The sequence below is a fragment of the Leptosomus discolor genome, chromosome 11 (genome assembly GCF_034619465.1).
Source record: "Leptosomus discolor isolate bLepDis1 chromosome 11, bLepDis1.hap2, whole genome shotgun sequence".
Classification (NCBI taxonomy): Eukaryota; Metazoa; Chordata; class Aves; order Leptosomiformes; family Leptosomidae; genus Leptosomus; species Leptosomus discolor.
In genome coordinates this window covers 4,406,696-4,424,065 of record NC_141401.1, presented here as the reverse complement: position 1 = coordinate 4,424,065, position 17,370 = coordinate 4,406,696, and the positions used below count along the sequence as shown (strand labels likewise).

The 17,370-nt window shown below is 42.6% G+C and overlaps 1 protein-coding gene across 11 annotated transcripts in view; it reads left to right on the top strand.

Annotated features, from left to right (window-relative positions):
- MEF2A (myocyte enhancer factor 2A) overlaps window positions 1-15,070 on the top strand; it is a 53,985-nt gene extending 38,915 nt beyond the window's left edge. For 4 of the 11 annotated variants that reach the window (XM_086471748.1, XM_086471750.1, XM_086471747.1 and 1 more), the window contains 4 exons: window positions 2,367-2,557; window positions 7,912-8,038; window positions 13,351-13,477; window positions 13,988-15,070. In XM_086471748.1, coding sequence (XP_086327874.1) covers window positions 2,367-2,557; window positions 7,912-8,038; window positions 13,351-13,477; window positions 13,988-14,351 — 809 coding nt within the window. In that variant the 3' untranslated portion in view covers window positions 14,352-15,070. Of the gene's footprint in view, window positions 1-2,366; window positions 2,558-4,186; window positions 4,211-7,911; window positions 8,039-13,350; window positions 13,478-13,987 lie in introns of all 11 variants that reach the window. The other 7 variants (XM_086471751.1, XM_086471752.1, XM_086471749.1 and 4 more) reach the window with 4 other exon arrangements.
- The last annotated feature ends 2,300 nt before the right edge of the window (window positions 15,071-17,370 follow it).

Genomic DNA, 17,370 nt, shown 5'->3' with positions numbered 1-17,370 from the left:
CACAGAACTTAATTTCTCTTTTTTTGGCTGGTTGGTTTCTCTGTGTGACCTAGCTGTGGCTAGTTTTCTCCTAGCAGTCAAGAGTCTATTTAGCTCTACTGTGTATTCTCAGCTCCAGCCCAACTTTTCAGACACTTTAACTAAATGTTATCACTTACCTAGAAGCATCCCAATAAATTTTGCTGTTTTCTGCTGAGGACTGTAGATGCTTTAATCACAGAATGAGTTTTTGCAGCAGTTTTTAATACAGAAGGAAGAATGCTGACATAAAAAGCTTTTTCTTCTTTCTGCTGTCTGTGTTCCTTCTTTCTCCCATAACTTCTGCATTTAAATGGTAGAATTCTCAGAAAATGTATTCCCATAACTCCCATACAAATGCTTCAGGAAAGCACTAAATTAGAATAACTCCTTCTTGCTCTGTTAACCTTGAAGAACTCAAGGGACCTATCAGATCATCCATGTATGGTCAGGCTTTTGGCACAGTAGGAAAGCCACAGAGAAAGTAAATCCAGAATTCGAAGCCCTGGCTTTAAAGTCATGAGTTTACTGCTCATCCATACGTGAACAGAAGTACTGTGGTTGCAAATTCCAGTAAGTTCTTCCTACTTAACTTTTTCTTTAAAAATAAGTAGCAATAACTTTGTTTCCAAAAGACCTCTATGAAACTCAGTAGAGTATTTTCAGATTGGCACAAGAGCTTTGTTGTTATTACATTAATCTTAGTTTTTTTCCATTTCTAAATTGATAAAATGATACATAGAGTTCCACTTATGGTGGACAGGGAAGAGGTGAGGATTGCATTTGGCTGTTCCCCCACTGTGTAACAAGGATCAGTAGTAATGGAGGAGGCTCCCTCGTTGGCGTCCTGGTGGATTCACGCCTGGGTTCTCAACATTCACTAGCAGAGCATCTCAGCAGTACCAGTCACCTGTATGAAGTGTTGTGCCGTTGCTGATACGCATTATTGTTCTTCACTCACTAACAGCAAAGCTGTTGCAGACATTTAAAATTTTGCTAAAGAAGGTAGAATGTGACACTGACAACTTTCTTATTTTAATTGCTTGTAGATTAATATGTACTTAATGTAATAAAATTGGATTGGGCATAGGGGCCTATTCAAATTAGAATAATAATACAAAAATCATGCCAGCATGGCGCTACAGGCTATTAGAACAGAATTTCCCTCACAGTGAACTTTGTGTAATAGACTTTTCCCTGAATTGTGACTATAAAGGCTGCTTTCAGAACTGCAATGTTAGTATAAACATAATCTTACTATGAATTGTATTTACTTATACACAGGCACACACAAGTTCTCTAGTGTGAACTATAGGGTTCCCTGTTGCGAAATTCCCCTCCCTTAACGACTTTTTTGTTTTCGTTTGCAGCTGAATAAGGTGTGTGTATTTTGGGAATTGTTGCTATAAATATGATAAAACCATTGGAATGTGGCTTTAAATTTTTTTTTTTTGAGAAATACATTTTGGTTAACATGATTGGTGCTTTTGTCAGTACAGGAAAATAGAATACTAGGCACTTCACTGCTTTACTGTCTTGTTACTTTTTTCTGATCTGTTTTGAGGGTAAGCTAAGGCCTGTGTCTGGAGTGTATTCAGCTTTTGGAGATTTCAGTGCTGAAGGTAGGACCTGTAGGCTTTGGCTTGTCTAATTCTACTTAGAATGAGTATCAGTAGTAAGGTGGAGAAAAACCTGTATAAAATAAATCTACGCATATAAATGAGATGTACATCTGTGTCCAGAGCTTGGAATGAATTTGAAGGGAAAAGATTTGTTCCCCTCCTTGTTGCTAAATGTAATAATCAGCCAGTATATATTTCGGAGACTGAAATTAATTTTGTTAGAGAATAGATACTGGAGTCCTGCAGATCTTGAAGATATTTGAAAAATACGTTTTAGAAATAAGAGACTTGAAGAGCTGATTTTCTTTAAATTTTTTTTTTTTTTATTCTCCCAGGCAACAATTCAATATAGTTCATGTTCTGTGGGGGTGGGGATGGAGCGGGGTTGTGCAAAAAGCACATGCTTTTTTGCAAGCTCAGCCTGGAGGAACTTCAAAGGGCAAAATGAAAAAACACAACAGATGTTATTAGAAATAGTTCTTTGGCAATATGCTCTTCTCAGCGTTTATGCTGCCAGTGTGTCCTTGAGGTGATAGTACCTTTACATATTGATCTTCTGGCGAAAGTGGGTTTTGTTTGTTCAATTATTCAGTGCTGTGCCTCTTGTGAGACGTTTGTTACTGGAAGTTTTACAAAAGAAATATTTTGTAATTTGTGCATGTGAACCAAAATTTTGTATTGCGGCTTCTCTTCAGCCTTGTGGTACGTTTGTTTTTCCTCTTTCAGGAAACGGGTTCGTGAATTCTCGAGCTTCACCAAGTCTACTCGGGACTACTGGTGGTGGGAATGGCTTAGGCAAGGTCATGCCGACAAAGTCTCCACCTCCACCTGGAGGAGGTAATCTTGGAATGAACAATCGCAAACCCGATCTCCGTGTTGTCATCCCACCCTCCAGCAAGGGTATGATGCCACCATTGGTAAGTTCAGACATTTGTTCTATAACTGGCTTTGTAGAAATGAAGCGTTCTGCCCACATGCACAGGGAGAAACTATCTCATCTGCTTACCATAGGTTACAGTAATAGAAAGGTGTTTGTGTTGTGAAATTTCATTAATGAGAATCTAAGTTATAACTTGTTGCCTTGGGAGAAGTTAAATTTGTAAGGAATATTTTAAGTGTAAAATAGCAGTCCAACCTAAATGTGGTTAGAGAGCAATCCTAGAGACGTAGTTTGGGATTTTGTTGTTTTGATTCGACATCGCACTGACTTGGTACAGAGGACTGTTGGTTTGGAGGATGTGGGTTTTAAAAAGGGTTATGCATTACTCTGGGGAGGAATGGCTGATCTGATTGGTGATGTGACCTGTATTAACATGCCCTAAAGCACACTTTGTACCTGTTTTTCCTGGGTCGTAATGGTTGTGGGGCGTAGAATGTAGCTTCAGTGGTAATAATGGTCTGAGAGAAACACTTGTTTGATGTGGTGTGCTGGAATGCAGCCTTGTGTGTCCTATGCTGCATGTCATGTCTTCCATGAAGGCATAAAAGAGTAATGAGGATCGGGCTCAGTCCCTGTTTGTGTGCTCTTCAGTACTACTGTGCAGTTTGGCATGTTGGTAGTGATGTGTGTCCAGCCTAGACTCGGAATAGCACGCAGGTTTCGTGTCAGGCATGAGGCAACCACAGCAGTGAGGCTAGAACAGGTCTTTCAGGAAGAGTTACTCCTTTCCCTTTAATTTGGTTGCCAGATCCCTTGGTCTTGGTTTTTCACTGTTACGTAGAAATGTTAAACATCTATGTATACATTTTCTGTGTATGGAAGAGTGAACTGTAACCAAGAGGAGCAGGATATAAGCAATACGAGTACTCTCTGTACAATTCTTGCTTGTTTTTAAGAGACCACAAGTGCTTACATTAGTTACTGGTATTCATGATGAATAATACAAAATTAATCCAAGTAACAAAAGCTGTAATTACCTTCAGAGTAATGATTCTTGAAGTTTTAGTTTTTTCTAGGAATACTGAAGTGTAGAAGACGTAGGAAATACACTGGCTGATTATTAAAGTGAGCATTACACTTTTAAATTAATTAGAAACAGATACAAGATGAGGGTCTTGTTAATGCAGTTGTTCTAAGGTTAGTGGTGTACGACCTGTCGTGTTGTTAAGAACAACACAATACTCGATTTAGGTTTTGTCTGTCTTTTTGAGGAAGTTGGGAAGAGATTTCAGAGTAGAGGTCCGGGATGATTGTGGTGGTTGTATGTGAAAGATTTGTTACTGAGGTGGGTGTTTATTGGATCAGTCCAGCCAGGAACTGCTGTGCATCTGTCGTCAATGTGTGGCTGGGTCATCGTTTTTACTAAGCTCTTTCTGCACTAATGTTACCGAAGCGTGTGCTCTTTCAGTACAGTATTTTTAAATTGACCCAAATTTTGTAAAGTATTATACTTCTTAGTAGTATTATTTACGGAATCAGGTGGCAAATTCACGTTATTGATTAAAGTAAGTAGAAATCCTGAAGCACAAACGTGACTTTTTCTTTCATTTTTGAAAGCAATGCTATTTTTAGTAACTGTGTTGTCCCTCTTGTTTGCTGAGTACAGTCGGAGGAGGATGAATTGGAGTTGGTGAGTTGGGCTACTGTTTGATGAGAGCGAGCAAGATGCTGCAAATGTCTCTTACTACAGCTTTTTAACTGTAGTTTCATTACATATTTTAAATAATTCCAGTGTTCCCTTGGTAGCAGACAAAAATACATTTGTTTTATCAAACTCAAAACCCAACCAATGCAAGTTGAAAACCCATGCGAAATCTAGTGCTTTCCATTTGTAAACTTTTTTTTAACTGAAACTATTTCTGTTTTTCTTGGAGGGAACATTGGAAAAGAGCCTTACAGAGTAACTGTCCATGTCCATAGGATATTTGCTGTCTTTTATGCAAAATACAACCAACCACTTACCGTTCCCTAAATTATTGGAATATTTTTAGAAAGTGGCTTCACTCATGAAGTTCTTCAGATTGTAACACAAGCCCTGTATTACTTCTCTTATTTTCAAGGAGATTACATCATTGCTGGTGAGGTCACCTTTTTGGAGTTTAGAATTATTTCATCCTGCGTGAGACTATCAAACCACAGGGGTGTTCCCTGTTTACCAAAAGGAATAGAGAATTGCAAAGGAATAATTCTACCTTTTTTCCAGTGGAAAGATATTCTGCTTTTGAAAGGAAACTCTTGGGATTTGTGTTTTTTCTATTTTTTTTGTTCCAAAAGGTTTTAACATTTGGCATTCTGTCTGGAAAATAACGTAAGGCTAAAATAATTTGTAGCTTATTTTTAGAGCAATTTGCGAATTGTTTAGCTGCTGTGGCACAAACCATGCAGAAGATGGTGCATCAGAGTGTGGTTGTAAAGAGACACAAAGAAGCCTGCCTATTACATACCTTGATTTGTCTTTGAACATGGACCTGTTGCTAATATGAGGCTCTAATTGCATGAAAGCATGGAAAATGTAGTGGTTTAGATAAATTTCTCGATGGATGCATGCTGTTGGTTGATTTTTTTTTTTTTTTTACCTTAAACATCGGCAATAGTTTTACAAAAGTAAGGGGAAGTGATTTTTGAAAGTCAGAATTGAAGTTTTAAAGGTTTATTGGATGACTTGCTAATCGAGCAGCTAATCAGCTGTCATGCACGTTCTTCTCACTTTTATAGAGAAGTGTCTGGTTTCCAGTGCAAGGAATAAAGCTCTAATTCACCATAAAAACACTTAATCAAAATACCGTTGCAACTGGAATTAATGCAAAATCCCGTGAGTGAAGGTATTCCTACCTGCTAAAAATTGCTGTGCTCTTTGCAGCCTGAAATAGTGCGACTTGCTGCAGGCGGGTTGGTTTATGGATTCTGCGTGGAGCGTGGGCCACCTAGTGGTTTTAAAAACTGGGCTCGTGTTAGGGGAAGAAAGCTCACACAAAGAAAATGTAGTGTCTTCCTCAAACGTGGTAAAGGAATGTGCAGTACACCTGCAGTGTTACCTCCCTTCTTATGCTAATTTCTGCTGCTAATTCCCGTGCTAGAAAGCCGTTCCAAATCATGTCTGGGAACGCTCGTTCTGTATGTTGGAACTGAGCACTGAATATGAAAACCAGATAAGAGTGGTAGCATAGCGTGAAAAAAAAGATATTGAATTCTTCCTGTTACTGCTATCACTTGCACCAGTTTAAAAAATAATTTAATTCTTGAAATTTGTCATGAATCTCTGGCAACAAATATTAGACACATCTACATATTCCTTAGTGTCTTTGGATGGCTGAGTGTTTAGGAATTATGTTCAGAAATAAATTACCTCAGAAAACCACCTTTATTAGCCACTCAAAAAAAAAAAAAAAAAAAATCCCATGGGGAAATTCTTTGGTCTGGATTGTTTCCCAGTTTACTCCTCTTAACTTTTCCATTATACAGTAATCCCAACTTTATAGGCTACCATCCAAGAAAGCTTTGGAAAAAGGTCAATTCCTGACAGACACAGAAAACCTGCTCTAATAACATATCTTTATGCCAGATAAACTTGGTCTAGCGGAGATTTTCAGAAGTACATAAGTGATTTAAAGGGCTGAATCGCGCAGAAAATCAGTGGGACTCTCTCTGTGACTTAGAGCTTGAAATCTGGGAGCTCTGAAGCAGCGTGAGTACATCTGCTGAACAAATGCCAAAGAGCCTCTCGATTCTTACGAGGCTCAAAGGTGACTTTCAACAGCAGCCAGACAAAACACAGATCAGAAGCTGGTAGCCGGTGGAAGGTTGTAGCTAATTTTGATGTGGTAGCTGTGGTATACTTTTTCCTTTAAATTGTCAAGATATAAGCCAAGGACTGATAATCCTCAAATCATCTTCGCAAGTTTAGGCTTAGGATTGCCTACAGCCTTGTTTCTGTACCTGCTCGTTCTGTTATTGTGAGGGGGATATTGTAAAGGACTCTTAAGAGTGTTGTAAAGGGATTTTTTAATGCTGCTCGCTCTCTCAAGATCAGAGTCGAGAAAAAAAAAACCACGACGTGCTGAGATACTGAAATACTTGTGTACCTGTCTGAAATAAGGAGAAAGTAGTAGTATGTTCGATCTTCTAAAGGTAGGGAATGGAACTTTACCAAAGCGATGAAAAACTTCTGCTTTTGTAGCAAATATTTTTTCAGAGGTAGCGGCAGGCTTGCTTTAAAAACGTATTTTCGGTAGTTTGAAATCCAGCTCCCTTCGTCGGGAATGGTTCTGTGAGAATGTAGAAATACAGGATGCAGAGACTTCTACTCCTTCTAGTATTTGTAAGACTTCTGTAGGTAAAAACTAAGTGTTGTTTAAAAATACAAAATTTAGCGTCTCTTTTTCTTGACAGTCTCAGGCTTGGCTAAATGGTGTTGAACCACATATTTTGAAGAAAGGTTTAAAGTTGCCTCCATGAAGAGTAGTAACATTCTGTGACAGAGCAGCTTTGCTCTCTGGTGGTATTCGCCACAGTCTTTAATACCAGGTTTTCTAAACAGCAAATTTAGTTAAAGAGCTTAATTTGAGTGATATGTTTGCTACAGCTCTTCATTCCAGTATATGAGAAGGAAAGACTTGTTAAAAAGCTACCTTGTGCCTCAGTTAGATATCTGAGACAATCTAGTTTAGCTGTTTTTCCTATAAAAACCCACAGTTGCTCTGTGTGAACTCAAATGTCATTTGCTTTGAAACATATCTGCATTATAACAAGTACTATCTCAGTTTCTCAGGAACCATGGGAACAGCAAGATTATTTTATCACCAAAGCCTTATCAACACAAATTTAGAAGATCTCTGTGTTCTTTTCAGGACAGGTGTAGTCAGCACAGTGTCAAAACTGGCAGCTAAAATTTTGAAAATTGGATAAACAACTGGGAAGTGGGAGACTTTTCTGGTGGAACTGCACCTCACCATCTGCACTAAAACCCTTTTAAAAACAAGACTAAGAACTCTTGAATCACTTAAGAACTTCTGAGAATTGTTGTCTGTATCACTAAGAAATTGCATTTATTTTTATGTCCTACAACTCTAACACTATTGAAATCTGCATGCATGGGAAGTGGACCAGTGAATCTTAATTAATTTTTCATTTCAGTTTGCCAAGATCATTTTAGTTGTTTTGAAATGTTTTGGCTTGTTTAGACCATCTATCCTGACAAAAAGGATGTATTCCTAACGACAAAATAAAGCAAAGAAACCCATTTTAATTGAATGCTATTTTTATATTAGCACTTGATTTTCCATTGTTCTAACTGATATCACAAGACATGTTGTTATTTTTAATCATTTGTAGAATACCCAAAGGATAAGTAGTTCTCAGTCTACACAGCCTCTTGCTACCCCTGTGGTGTCTGTGACAACTCCAAGCTTGCCTCCGCAGGGACTGGTGTATTCGGCCATGCCTACTGCCTACAACACTGGTAAGCATTGTTTTTAGTAAGTGGCTTGATTTGTCAGATGTACCAAGCTTTTGTGATTCATAAGCCCAGAAAATTTGCATTTCTGTGACACTTCACTTTGTTTTCCTCTTCAGTTCAAATGAAGGCTCTTATTCATCAAAAATGAGCCTTTCGCTTGTAAAATGGGTAAATGTTGAGACTTACATCAGGAAGAAGCTTTCAGTCAGGTTGCTCACAGCTGAGCGCAGACACACACACACAATCCAAGGCTTTGCTTCCAGCGGTGGTGCGGGAGCTGGCCATGGGAGACCTGAACTGCCTCGCGTCGAAGCAAGAGTCGATGCTGCAGAGCGCGCTGTCCTGGCCGGGCGGCGCTGCTCCGTTCCAGCAGCAGGAGGGCGTCGGGTTCTACTGGGGTTTTCAACGGACAAAGCCCAGATGGGGCCTTCTCCTCTTGGGTGGTTTTGTCGAGAGGGAGGTGGGGACTCATGGGAAGGCGCTGTCAGTGTTTCACCATTGCGAGCCTCTGTTACCTGAAGGACCTTAAAACCATGTTTTATCCAAGGGTGTGATGCAGGGAATTTGTTGAGACAAGTGATAATTGGTGTGCTGGTTTGGGAAGTAGTTCATGATGCAGTGCCTCCTGCTTTGTCCCATACCCAGTAGAGAAGATTTTGACTTCAGTCTCAAGGTTCTTCATTTGTTACAGGCCCTGTATATAATTAGTGAAGGAATTTTTTAATCGTTTCCATGAAAGGCTGCAGCCTTGATGGCGTCAGTTGATTACCATTGATCTGTGAGGCATAGTTTAATTTTCAAATGCACGTGAGGAGAAACTTCATTGCAGAGAAGTGTCAATAAATTTTCTAAGTCAGAGTTAAAGCAGCTGGTGGTTAAAACTAAAAAGGAAAACAAAGGCAATAATCCCCCCCGTTTGCTGTTCTTTTTAGATGAAGTCTAGTTAAGATACACAAATGTAAGTGCTGTAATTTGTTAAAACAGGAATCTCTGAACTGTGTTGACAGTGTTTAAGTCTTATTTGGCAGGCTTTCAAATTCTGGAAAAAAACAAACAAACAAACAAAAAAAACCCACCAAAACCCCCCCCAAAAAAACAAGACAAAAAACAAAAAACCTTGCTTCTTTCTTCTGCGTTGATGGCTCTCAGGAACAGAGCTGCACTAGAGAGCTGCCCTTCATAGCTGATCCACTCTGGCTAGACAGAAGGGCCCAAGAGTGTTATTGTCTTGTATCTATGAGCCTAGGACGGTCCCTGCCTCCAGTAGAGCAGATTCCCCAGTAGCGTCTCTTCCCTCGACCTGTGTCGTCTTTGATGCCTGACACAAGTGGCTGGCAGGGGTCTCGGGAACCCAGGAGGTGGCGGGGGGCGCACTAGGGAGGAGTCGGTCGCTTTGCCGTAGGGAGCTGCTGTGTCGGGTTTACGTGGTGAGGTTTGGGGGTGGGGAGGGGGACAGACGCCTGCTGCAGGGGTGGCTTCTCTAGGAATGGATCAGGAGCTGCCCCATGTCAGTGCACGTTTCAGCTGGCTTCGGAATGTACCTGCTGCTGCGCCTGTCAGCAATGCTGGGGGCACCTCTCTGGTAATATATTTAAGAAAGGGTAAAAAAGGCTGCGCTGGTCTATTGTCAGTGACCTGACGTTCTTACTATTGTGCAAAGGTCAGGACAAATCCGAAAAAGCCCTTCAAGATTTGTAGAAAATGGTCAAATCCTGAGTGATACGGAGGTTTTGTAATTTTCTTTGTTTATCTGCAAGGAGGGCTGCCACCGGCAGTCTAAAATGTGGGAAGGTGGCATAGATAGAGCAGCCATCCATTCATAATAATTTGACACCCGAGAAAGATGGGATTTTATACATTTTCTCCGCTTTTTTTAGCTTTGAAAGCCTTGACAGCAGTTTTTAGTTCAGACTTGTAGCCATCTTCCAGCGAAACAACTCCCGTCTTCTCCTACTTGTATCTTTTTATCTTAAGGTGCTCTTGAACTGACACTTGGTGCCCTTCAGCCGCCTTCCCCTTGGTTTGCCTCGCAGGCGCTGCCCCCAGGCAGTGATCGGCAAGCGGGAGGTTTGCATGTTGAGAGGAGCTGTTTAGTCAGCAGCAGCAGTAAATATTTATACTGCAGTAGCACCCAACTACACTGCTGAGCATCTCTGCAAAGCATCGCTACCCTGCGGGGGGTTAACGGCTAAAGGAGTGAATGCAGGAGGAGGCGGGGTCGCAATACCAGTATGATGAGCCCTGAAGGACTGTGCCGGGTGACTTTGGGGTTATAAGCTTAGGTATGAATTTGCTGGACCTACAGATCGTGGTTTGGTACTTGCCACAAAGATTGTTGATACGTAGCATTTAACGGCTGTTTAAACCGTTCTGGTCCCTGCTGAGAAGACCCACGCTGAGTTCTACTCATCACCCGACAAATCCCTTCGCTCTCTCACGCAGCCTGACCTGGTTTCAGGAGGCAGTTGGGCGCGTCCCTCATCCAGGGTAACCTGTAAGCTGTTGGCTGAAGCAGGCTGAAACACCGACACGCTGAGCGAGGCTGTAGGCTGCATCTCGGGAAGCAGCAAAGACAATTGAAACTGGTGTCCTACGCGATGGGCAAGTGCTGTTATCGCTGGGATATGATTTAAAAAACCAGCCCATTTGCTTTGATAATGCACTAATTTGTGAAAAGCTTTTAGCCTTTAGTGTTTGTCAGACACTTTAAAACTGTGTCTGTTAGATTGAGCCTTTCAGGGGATTTGCAAAAAGAAATTTGATGTTGAAACCAAACTGTCATCTGGGTATTCTCGGGGTAGCCACCACTTCTGCAGCAATTTCAGTTTTGCAGTTCAAGGACTAAGATAAAATTTTGATACCTAAATTGTGTTTCTGAATTGGTAGCATTTTTTTCAGGGCTGGAAGGGATAGATTCAGCTCTTAGAGCCTTAATTAAAACATTGGATGTCAGTTTTGCACAAACACGCTATTTTATACAATTTTTTTTTGCTGGAGAAGTATTCTTTATGTACATTACTGGAGGAAGGGCCAGAACGAACAGAGTTACTGGTTCTAAAACTGTCTAGGCATTTTAAAAAAAAACTCAAAACCTGCAGAGATCAGTTAAATAGTAACTGACGTTGAGCAGAGCCCATCTAGCCATAACTTATCTTTCTGGCTTTAGGTCAGTTGTTTTGCAGAGGCACAAACTTCAAAGGTCACTTGTTAGCAGGGTCACAGCAGTAACGGTTCCCTTCTTCATGCAGAAGACCCTCTTTTGTCTGTATGACTTTTCCACCTTGCATCAAGTCCCTCGTATAGAAATCGGTGTCCTGCTTTCCCTGCTAGCAGGTAAATGATTATTTAGGGAATGATAATGCAGCCAGTGGCGTATGTGTTTGGAAAAGCAGCTCCTCAGACCCCTGTCATCAGACTTGTTCAATCTGCATTACCAGAAGTTACCTGTCCTTTGTCATAACAGCTGTAATTGCAAAGAAGAAAACACATGGAAACCGAATTCCTATAAACATTTTCTTCAGGTCTGCTCTTACAGAAATCCCGCTGGCCCACAACAGCGCGTCCATCTCGAGCATTTACGCTTGCTGCACTCGCAGGTTGTCACAGGTCTGGCTGCTTTGAAGGTTGAGGGCGTGTCCTGGTCATCAGAGGGCTGTTTGGGTTGGTTTGGGTTTATTTTAGCCTTGCAAAAGGGCTTTGGCTTGATCAGCTTGGGAAGAATCTTTCAGAATGTGCGCAGAAATACTTGTGAGGGTTTTTCAGAGTTCCAATAAAAATGTCAACTGAGAAGAAATGAAAAGGAACTTTAGTAGCTTCACCTGCTGGGGTGCAGCTGGGGTTGCCAAGGTGTTCGGGAGGAGCCTTGCACTGGTGCCTGTGCCCCTCTGACAGCACCGCACCCGGCGGCACCGGCTGCCCGCCCTTTGTACGCCCCTGGAAGGGAAACCGAGGAGTCATCCGCAGCAAACGAGTTGGAGGGGAATGGGGAAATTGTTCAAGAAAGCTTATCTCGAGAGAGATAAATCACAATGGTGGTGTTGTTTTAGGACAGTCAAAAAATACAACCCAACCAAACCAAAAACAAAAACCCCACAAACAAACAAACAAGAAGGGAAATGCAAACCAAACCTTACTTAAGCAGAATTTTTGGTTCCTCTGCTGGCAGCGTAAATGAAGTTTGGCTGCTGGCATTTTGTCACGCTCTCAAGAGACTAGGAACTATTTTAAGGAAGCTATATTACAGAATAATTAAAAGCAGAGAAGTGTTTGTGGCTTTCAGTTTTAAAACCTGAAAGAAAAGCATGGGTGATAATGATAAAGTGAAAAGAACTTCACCTCTGGATGAAGCGAGAACAGTCTAAGCAGGACAGCCTAGCCAGAACTAACAGCCCGTCACTGGAATAAGTCATATTTGCTATTACGCATCTATTTCTAAATAATTACTTTTTTTTTCCTAAATAAAGAGGTTTCTTTTGTTTATTTGATACAGAGATGACAATTTAATCAGAGATAAAGTAACGAGTGAAACTACTGGGGAGAGGGGGAGTGTGACATGTGACAGTAGGAGCGCACAGAGGGGCTGCTGAGGCTCCTGCCGCCGCGGCAGCGGTGGTGCCATCCCCGGGCACCCGGCCCCTGCCCCAGCCCCTGCCCCTGCCTGTGCCTTCCCGCCCGACCGCGGCCTTCGAGGGTCCCTTTGCTGCCGGGACGGTCGCAGCCAGTGCTGCTTGGTTTTGGGCGTAGGGCGTAGGACCCTGAACCGCGTCGTGACGTGAGCCGGCCGGATGGTGCCTCCCGCCTGGTTCAGCTGAACCACAGTTGGGATTCTTCAGTACACTCGGCACAAGGAGCACCGTTCCTTTCTAATGACTTGGATGAATTCTTCCCTTTTTGTTTCATTTTGGAAGTTCCGTGCAGATGAAAATCCTCAAAAATGCAAATACTTGTCTTGCTGCAAGATGCACATATATGTACAAAATTGTTGTACCTGTGGGCTTGGGAGAAGCTATGTGAGACAGCGGCGTGTGGGAATTGGAAGCAGAATGCAAAAAAAAGAGAGGAAAATTTAAAAAAAAAAAGGTAATTTGGAGGCTTATGTCCTGTTGAGCTCCTTGCGAAGTTAGGAGGAGTGTTCCCAGAGTTCAGCGTTCTCATGTCTGGGCTCCTTTGGGTCACCTGCCTTTATTTATAGTTTTGGGCAGAAAGCCTTTGTATTTCTGTCTGTGTGCCTGTACCACGTATGTGCTCATGTATTTATATGTATGTATATATATATAAAAATAAATCTATAACTTCTTTATTTGTCTTTCCCTCAGATTACTCCTTGACTAGTGCAGATCTGTCTGCCCTGCAGGGGTTTAACTCCCCAGGAATGCTGTCCCTAGGGCAGGTGTCCGCCTGGCAGCAGCACCATCTCGGTCCAGCAGCCCTCAGCTCTCTCGTGTAAGTACCCCCGGCGGCGTCGCGGCCCTGCGCCCGCTCGGCACCTTCTGCCTCTTCGGGCTGAATAACCTGCGCCGGGGAATGTTCAGCGCGAGGCCGTTGCAGTGTCTCGCCTGCTGGCGGCGGTGCCTTGCCTTGCAGGTCTGCTCCTTGGCCAAAGCCTTCGTGGTTGGTGCCGTGTGTCCCGTCTGTCGGTCCAGTCCTTGGGCTGGCAGCTCTGTCCCTGCAGGGCCAGCTTCTTGCAGGGGGTCACCTGCGCCGTGACCGCGACTGCTCGGAAATAGGAGATGTTTCTGTTTGGCTCTAACGACTTCTGTAAATGCATTCGGACCTTTGAGTAATGCTTTTCTCTCGGCTTTGTTTCTTCACTTCAGTGAGTTGCGTTTGTTTACGTGCTCATGTGGAGGGGGCTGACCACAGGACCACACCGTCACACAGACGCGGGAATTGTCACTTTCTTTTCCTTTTTCGTGTTTTCTTATTTCTGCCTTTTGGTTTTCTTTTTCCCAGTACTGGCAGCCAGCTATCTCAGGGTTCAAATTTATCCATTAACACCAACCAAAACATCAACATAAAATCTGAACCAATTTCACCTCCCCGGGACCGTGTAACTCCCTCTGGGTTCCCGCCGCAGCAGCCGCCGCAGCAGCCGCAGCCGCCGCAGCAGCAGCAGCCGCAGCAGCAGTCGCGGCAGGAGATGGGCCGCTCTCCTGTCGACAGCCTGAGCAGCTCCAGCAGCTCCTACGACGGCAGCGATCGGGAAGACCCGAGGAGCGATTTCCACTCGCCCGTCGTGCTGGGCAGGCCGCCGAATTCAGAAGACAGGGAGAGTCCGTCGGTAAAACGGATGAGGATGGACACGTGGGTGACATAAACTTGCAGTGTTGCCTCTTCAGTTTTGTGTTCTCAAAATGAACTGTCCTGACATATCTAAATTTATAAATAAGGACATGAAATAAGTATATTTATATGTATATACATACGTGCATATATATATCTTCACATGCATATATATGTGCTAGTGTGTGTAGCATACACAAATCATCAGGCACTTACGACAAACTCCTTGTATAGCTGCAGATGTCCCATGGTAAAACGTAACAGAACAATCCTGTAGGTATTGATCTAGTCTGGCACTTACCTGGACTTGTTGTTTTCATACTATAACCTGTTTTGCAAAGAAACCTTGTACCCGCAGTATACTCCCACCACACTAGATTGCAGAAACCGAGAGGGCTCGCCTGTAGTAGTGTCCCTGTGTGTTTTACCCGAGCTGTATGGTTACTCGTAGTTAAGAAGTAATGCTTTGTAGCAGCAGAGCAGTAGAAAAGCAGGAAGAAGAAAGCAATACTGTACATAAAATGACCTTTATATTACCCAACCTGGCATGGGTCTCTATTGCAGAGGGTGCATGGAGAAGGGCTGATGCTGTAGGAAATAAGAAATAAAAAACAAAAAAAAACAAACCACAAAAACCCTGTTTTGCACGTGCAAAAAAAAAAAATAAATAGTGTATTGGGTCAAAGAAGTGATTTTTTTAATGGGTGAAAGAGAGACATAGAGAACTCGCATGAAATATTCAGAAAATATTAGCCTAGAAAATAGAACATTAACAAAATAAAATTAATATATTAAGTTATAATTGGAATATGTTTGACAAATTTGTTTTTACGTTCATACCTTTGAAAAATATAGAAACGGATTTTAGCTCATGTATATTTTATATTAAAGAAAACAATACCCTAATGAATTGAAGACTATATATAAAGTTATATACAGTACTTTTGAACACATTCTGCTATGAATTATTTATATAAGCCAAAGCTGTATGTTGTAGCTTTTTTGTAGAGTATAGTTTTATCTTATTTTGACTTTCTAGTTTTTGCTTTCAAAGATGAAAAGGAAAAACTTGCAGGCGGAACCTTGGGGGAAAAATAAGCCATGAACACTTATATGTAAATTTAAATTTGAGCCAAACTCTTTGTGTATATAGCATCCTAAATATATTATCACCTTTGGTGTAAGTACCTACGTATTGTACGTTCACCAGATTAAAAAGTATATTTTTGTGGATTGACGCCAACTTGAAAAGAGGCGAGGTCCTTATTAAGTAGAGTATTCACTGTTTAATATTTACTATTTTGTTAAATATACTGTACTTTCTTTGGATTTTAATTATTATTAATATTATTATCCAGATTTTTCAGAGGGTGTATAAAGGGGTTGTCCCCCTCACTGGTGGTGAATGTGTGCCGTTAAATTGTAATCTCTGTGCTGTATGGTTAAGCTTCATTATACATTTTATATATATGTATATAAATAGCAAAGTGGCAAAAAAAAAATCCGGCGTTAAGTTCATCCTGCATAAATCTAAAAAATCTGTTACAACACATTTTAAGGCATCATTTTAAAGCTGCCTCTTCTGAGGAGGAGAAAAAAAAAAAACAGTGGAAAAACTTGACCTAATTTCTCATGATAGGGAAATGACACATATCAGAGGAGCACAAAAGGTTTTTTGAAGTCGGTAAGTGGTTTGGGATAAAGCCACAGCCTCTGCCACGAATGTGCTGTTCCTCTTTGCCGCTTCTGTGAGACAGAGCGAGGAGTCCAGAGCCCCAGTGCCCCCCAGCCCTGGCTCGGGGGGTGTCACCCCCTCTGCGCAGGACGAGGACGGCAGGGCCCTGTCCCCGCTCCCGCTGACTTCCAGGGGGAAGCCCGGTTGAGCTGCGGGGAGTGCTGGAGCCGAGAGCTTGGGGTGCCGAGAGCACGGCCGGGCCGGCGGAGCCCATCTCCCCCGAGGGAGCGTTGCCCCCTTCCCCAGGCCTGCTCGCTGTCCCAGCCCTTGCTGCGTGTCCCCCTGCACACGGCCTGGCCCTGGCGCTGGGCAGGTGTAACTGGACCTCACTGGAGGTGGGTCTCGTGCTGGGGAAGAGACGACAGCGCTGGTTTGTTATCCAAACTCCTTCGGAGTCGTCCCGGAGTTCCTGAGGTTTTGCTTGGCCTTTACCTTTATTTTTTTTAAATTTAAATATACTGCACCGAGGAAGTGTGAGAAAAGGGAATCCAAGGGGGGTGGCTCTGCTGTTACTGACCGCAGAACCAAGTCAGCACATGCGGCTTCCGAAACCCATCTCCTGCTGTCATGGTAACTTTAAATAACCCACGCGCAGGTTTCGGTTCAGCCCCTCACCTTTGGGAACGACTCGCTGGCTGCTGTAGTTTGCTGCCGGTTACAGAAGCGCAGAGGAAGATGAGACTCGCTCTCATGGCAACTCGGCTTCTGCAGTGACCGAACTCACTTACCGCTTCAGAGAACCTTTCGTGCTCGGCAGAGTTAGGTGGGGTTTTCGTTATTTATGCACATACGTGAACTTTGCTGTACATCCGAGTGGGAGTTCTGCATTCACATTTACTGTCTATTTTCTTGTGTGCCTTACCAGATGGCTTTGCTGACTGTATCTCAGTAGTCTTTATTTCTATGCAGGTTTTTAAACAGTCCTAGTACTGTTTTCTTAAAGAAAAAAGCTACACAAGGGTTAGAGTTTGTATTGAAATTGCACCAAGGAATTAAAAAAACCAACCCCGCGGTTCTGAAGAACCAGCTGCTCCCGGGCCTGCTCCCAGGCTGCCCCAGACCCTCCGGCAGACGCAGCAGAACGAGCCTTTCCCGAGCGCCCCCGGCTCGGGGAGCGTCTCGTGCTGTTGACAACACGGGAATCCCGATTTTTAATAACGAGCGACTCGCTCTGGAACGTACTTTTTTAGGAACTGTAAAAAGGTTTTATAAAAAAAAAAAAAGAAAAGATGACATAGCACAGGTACTTCAACAGGTGAAAAACACTTTTTTTAATTAACCACACTGAACGGAGTTGCAAGTGGATCCAATCCCAGTC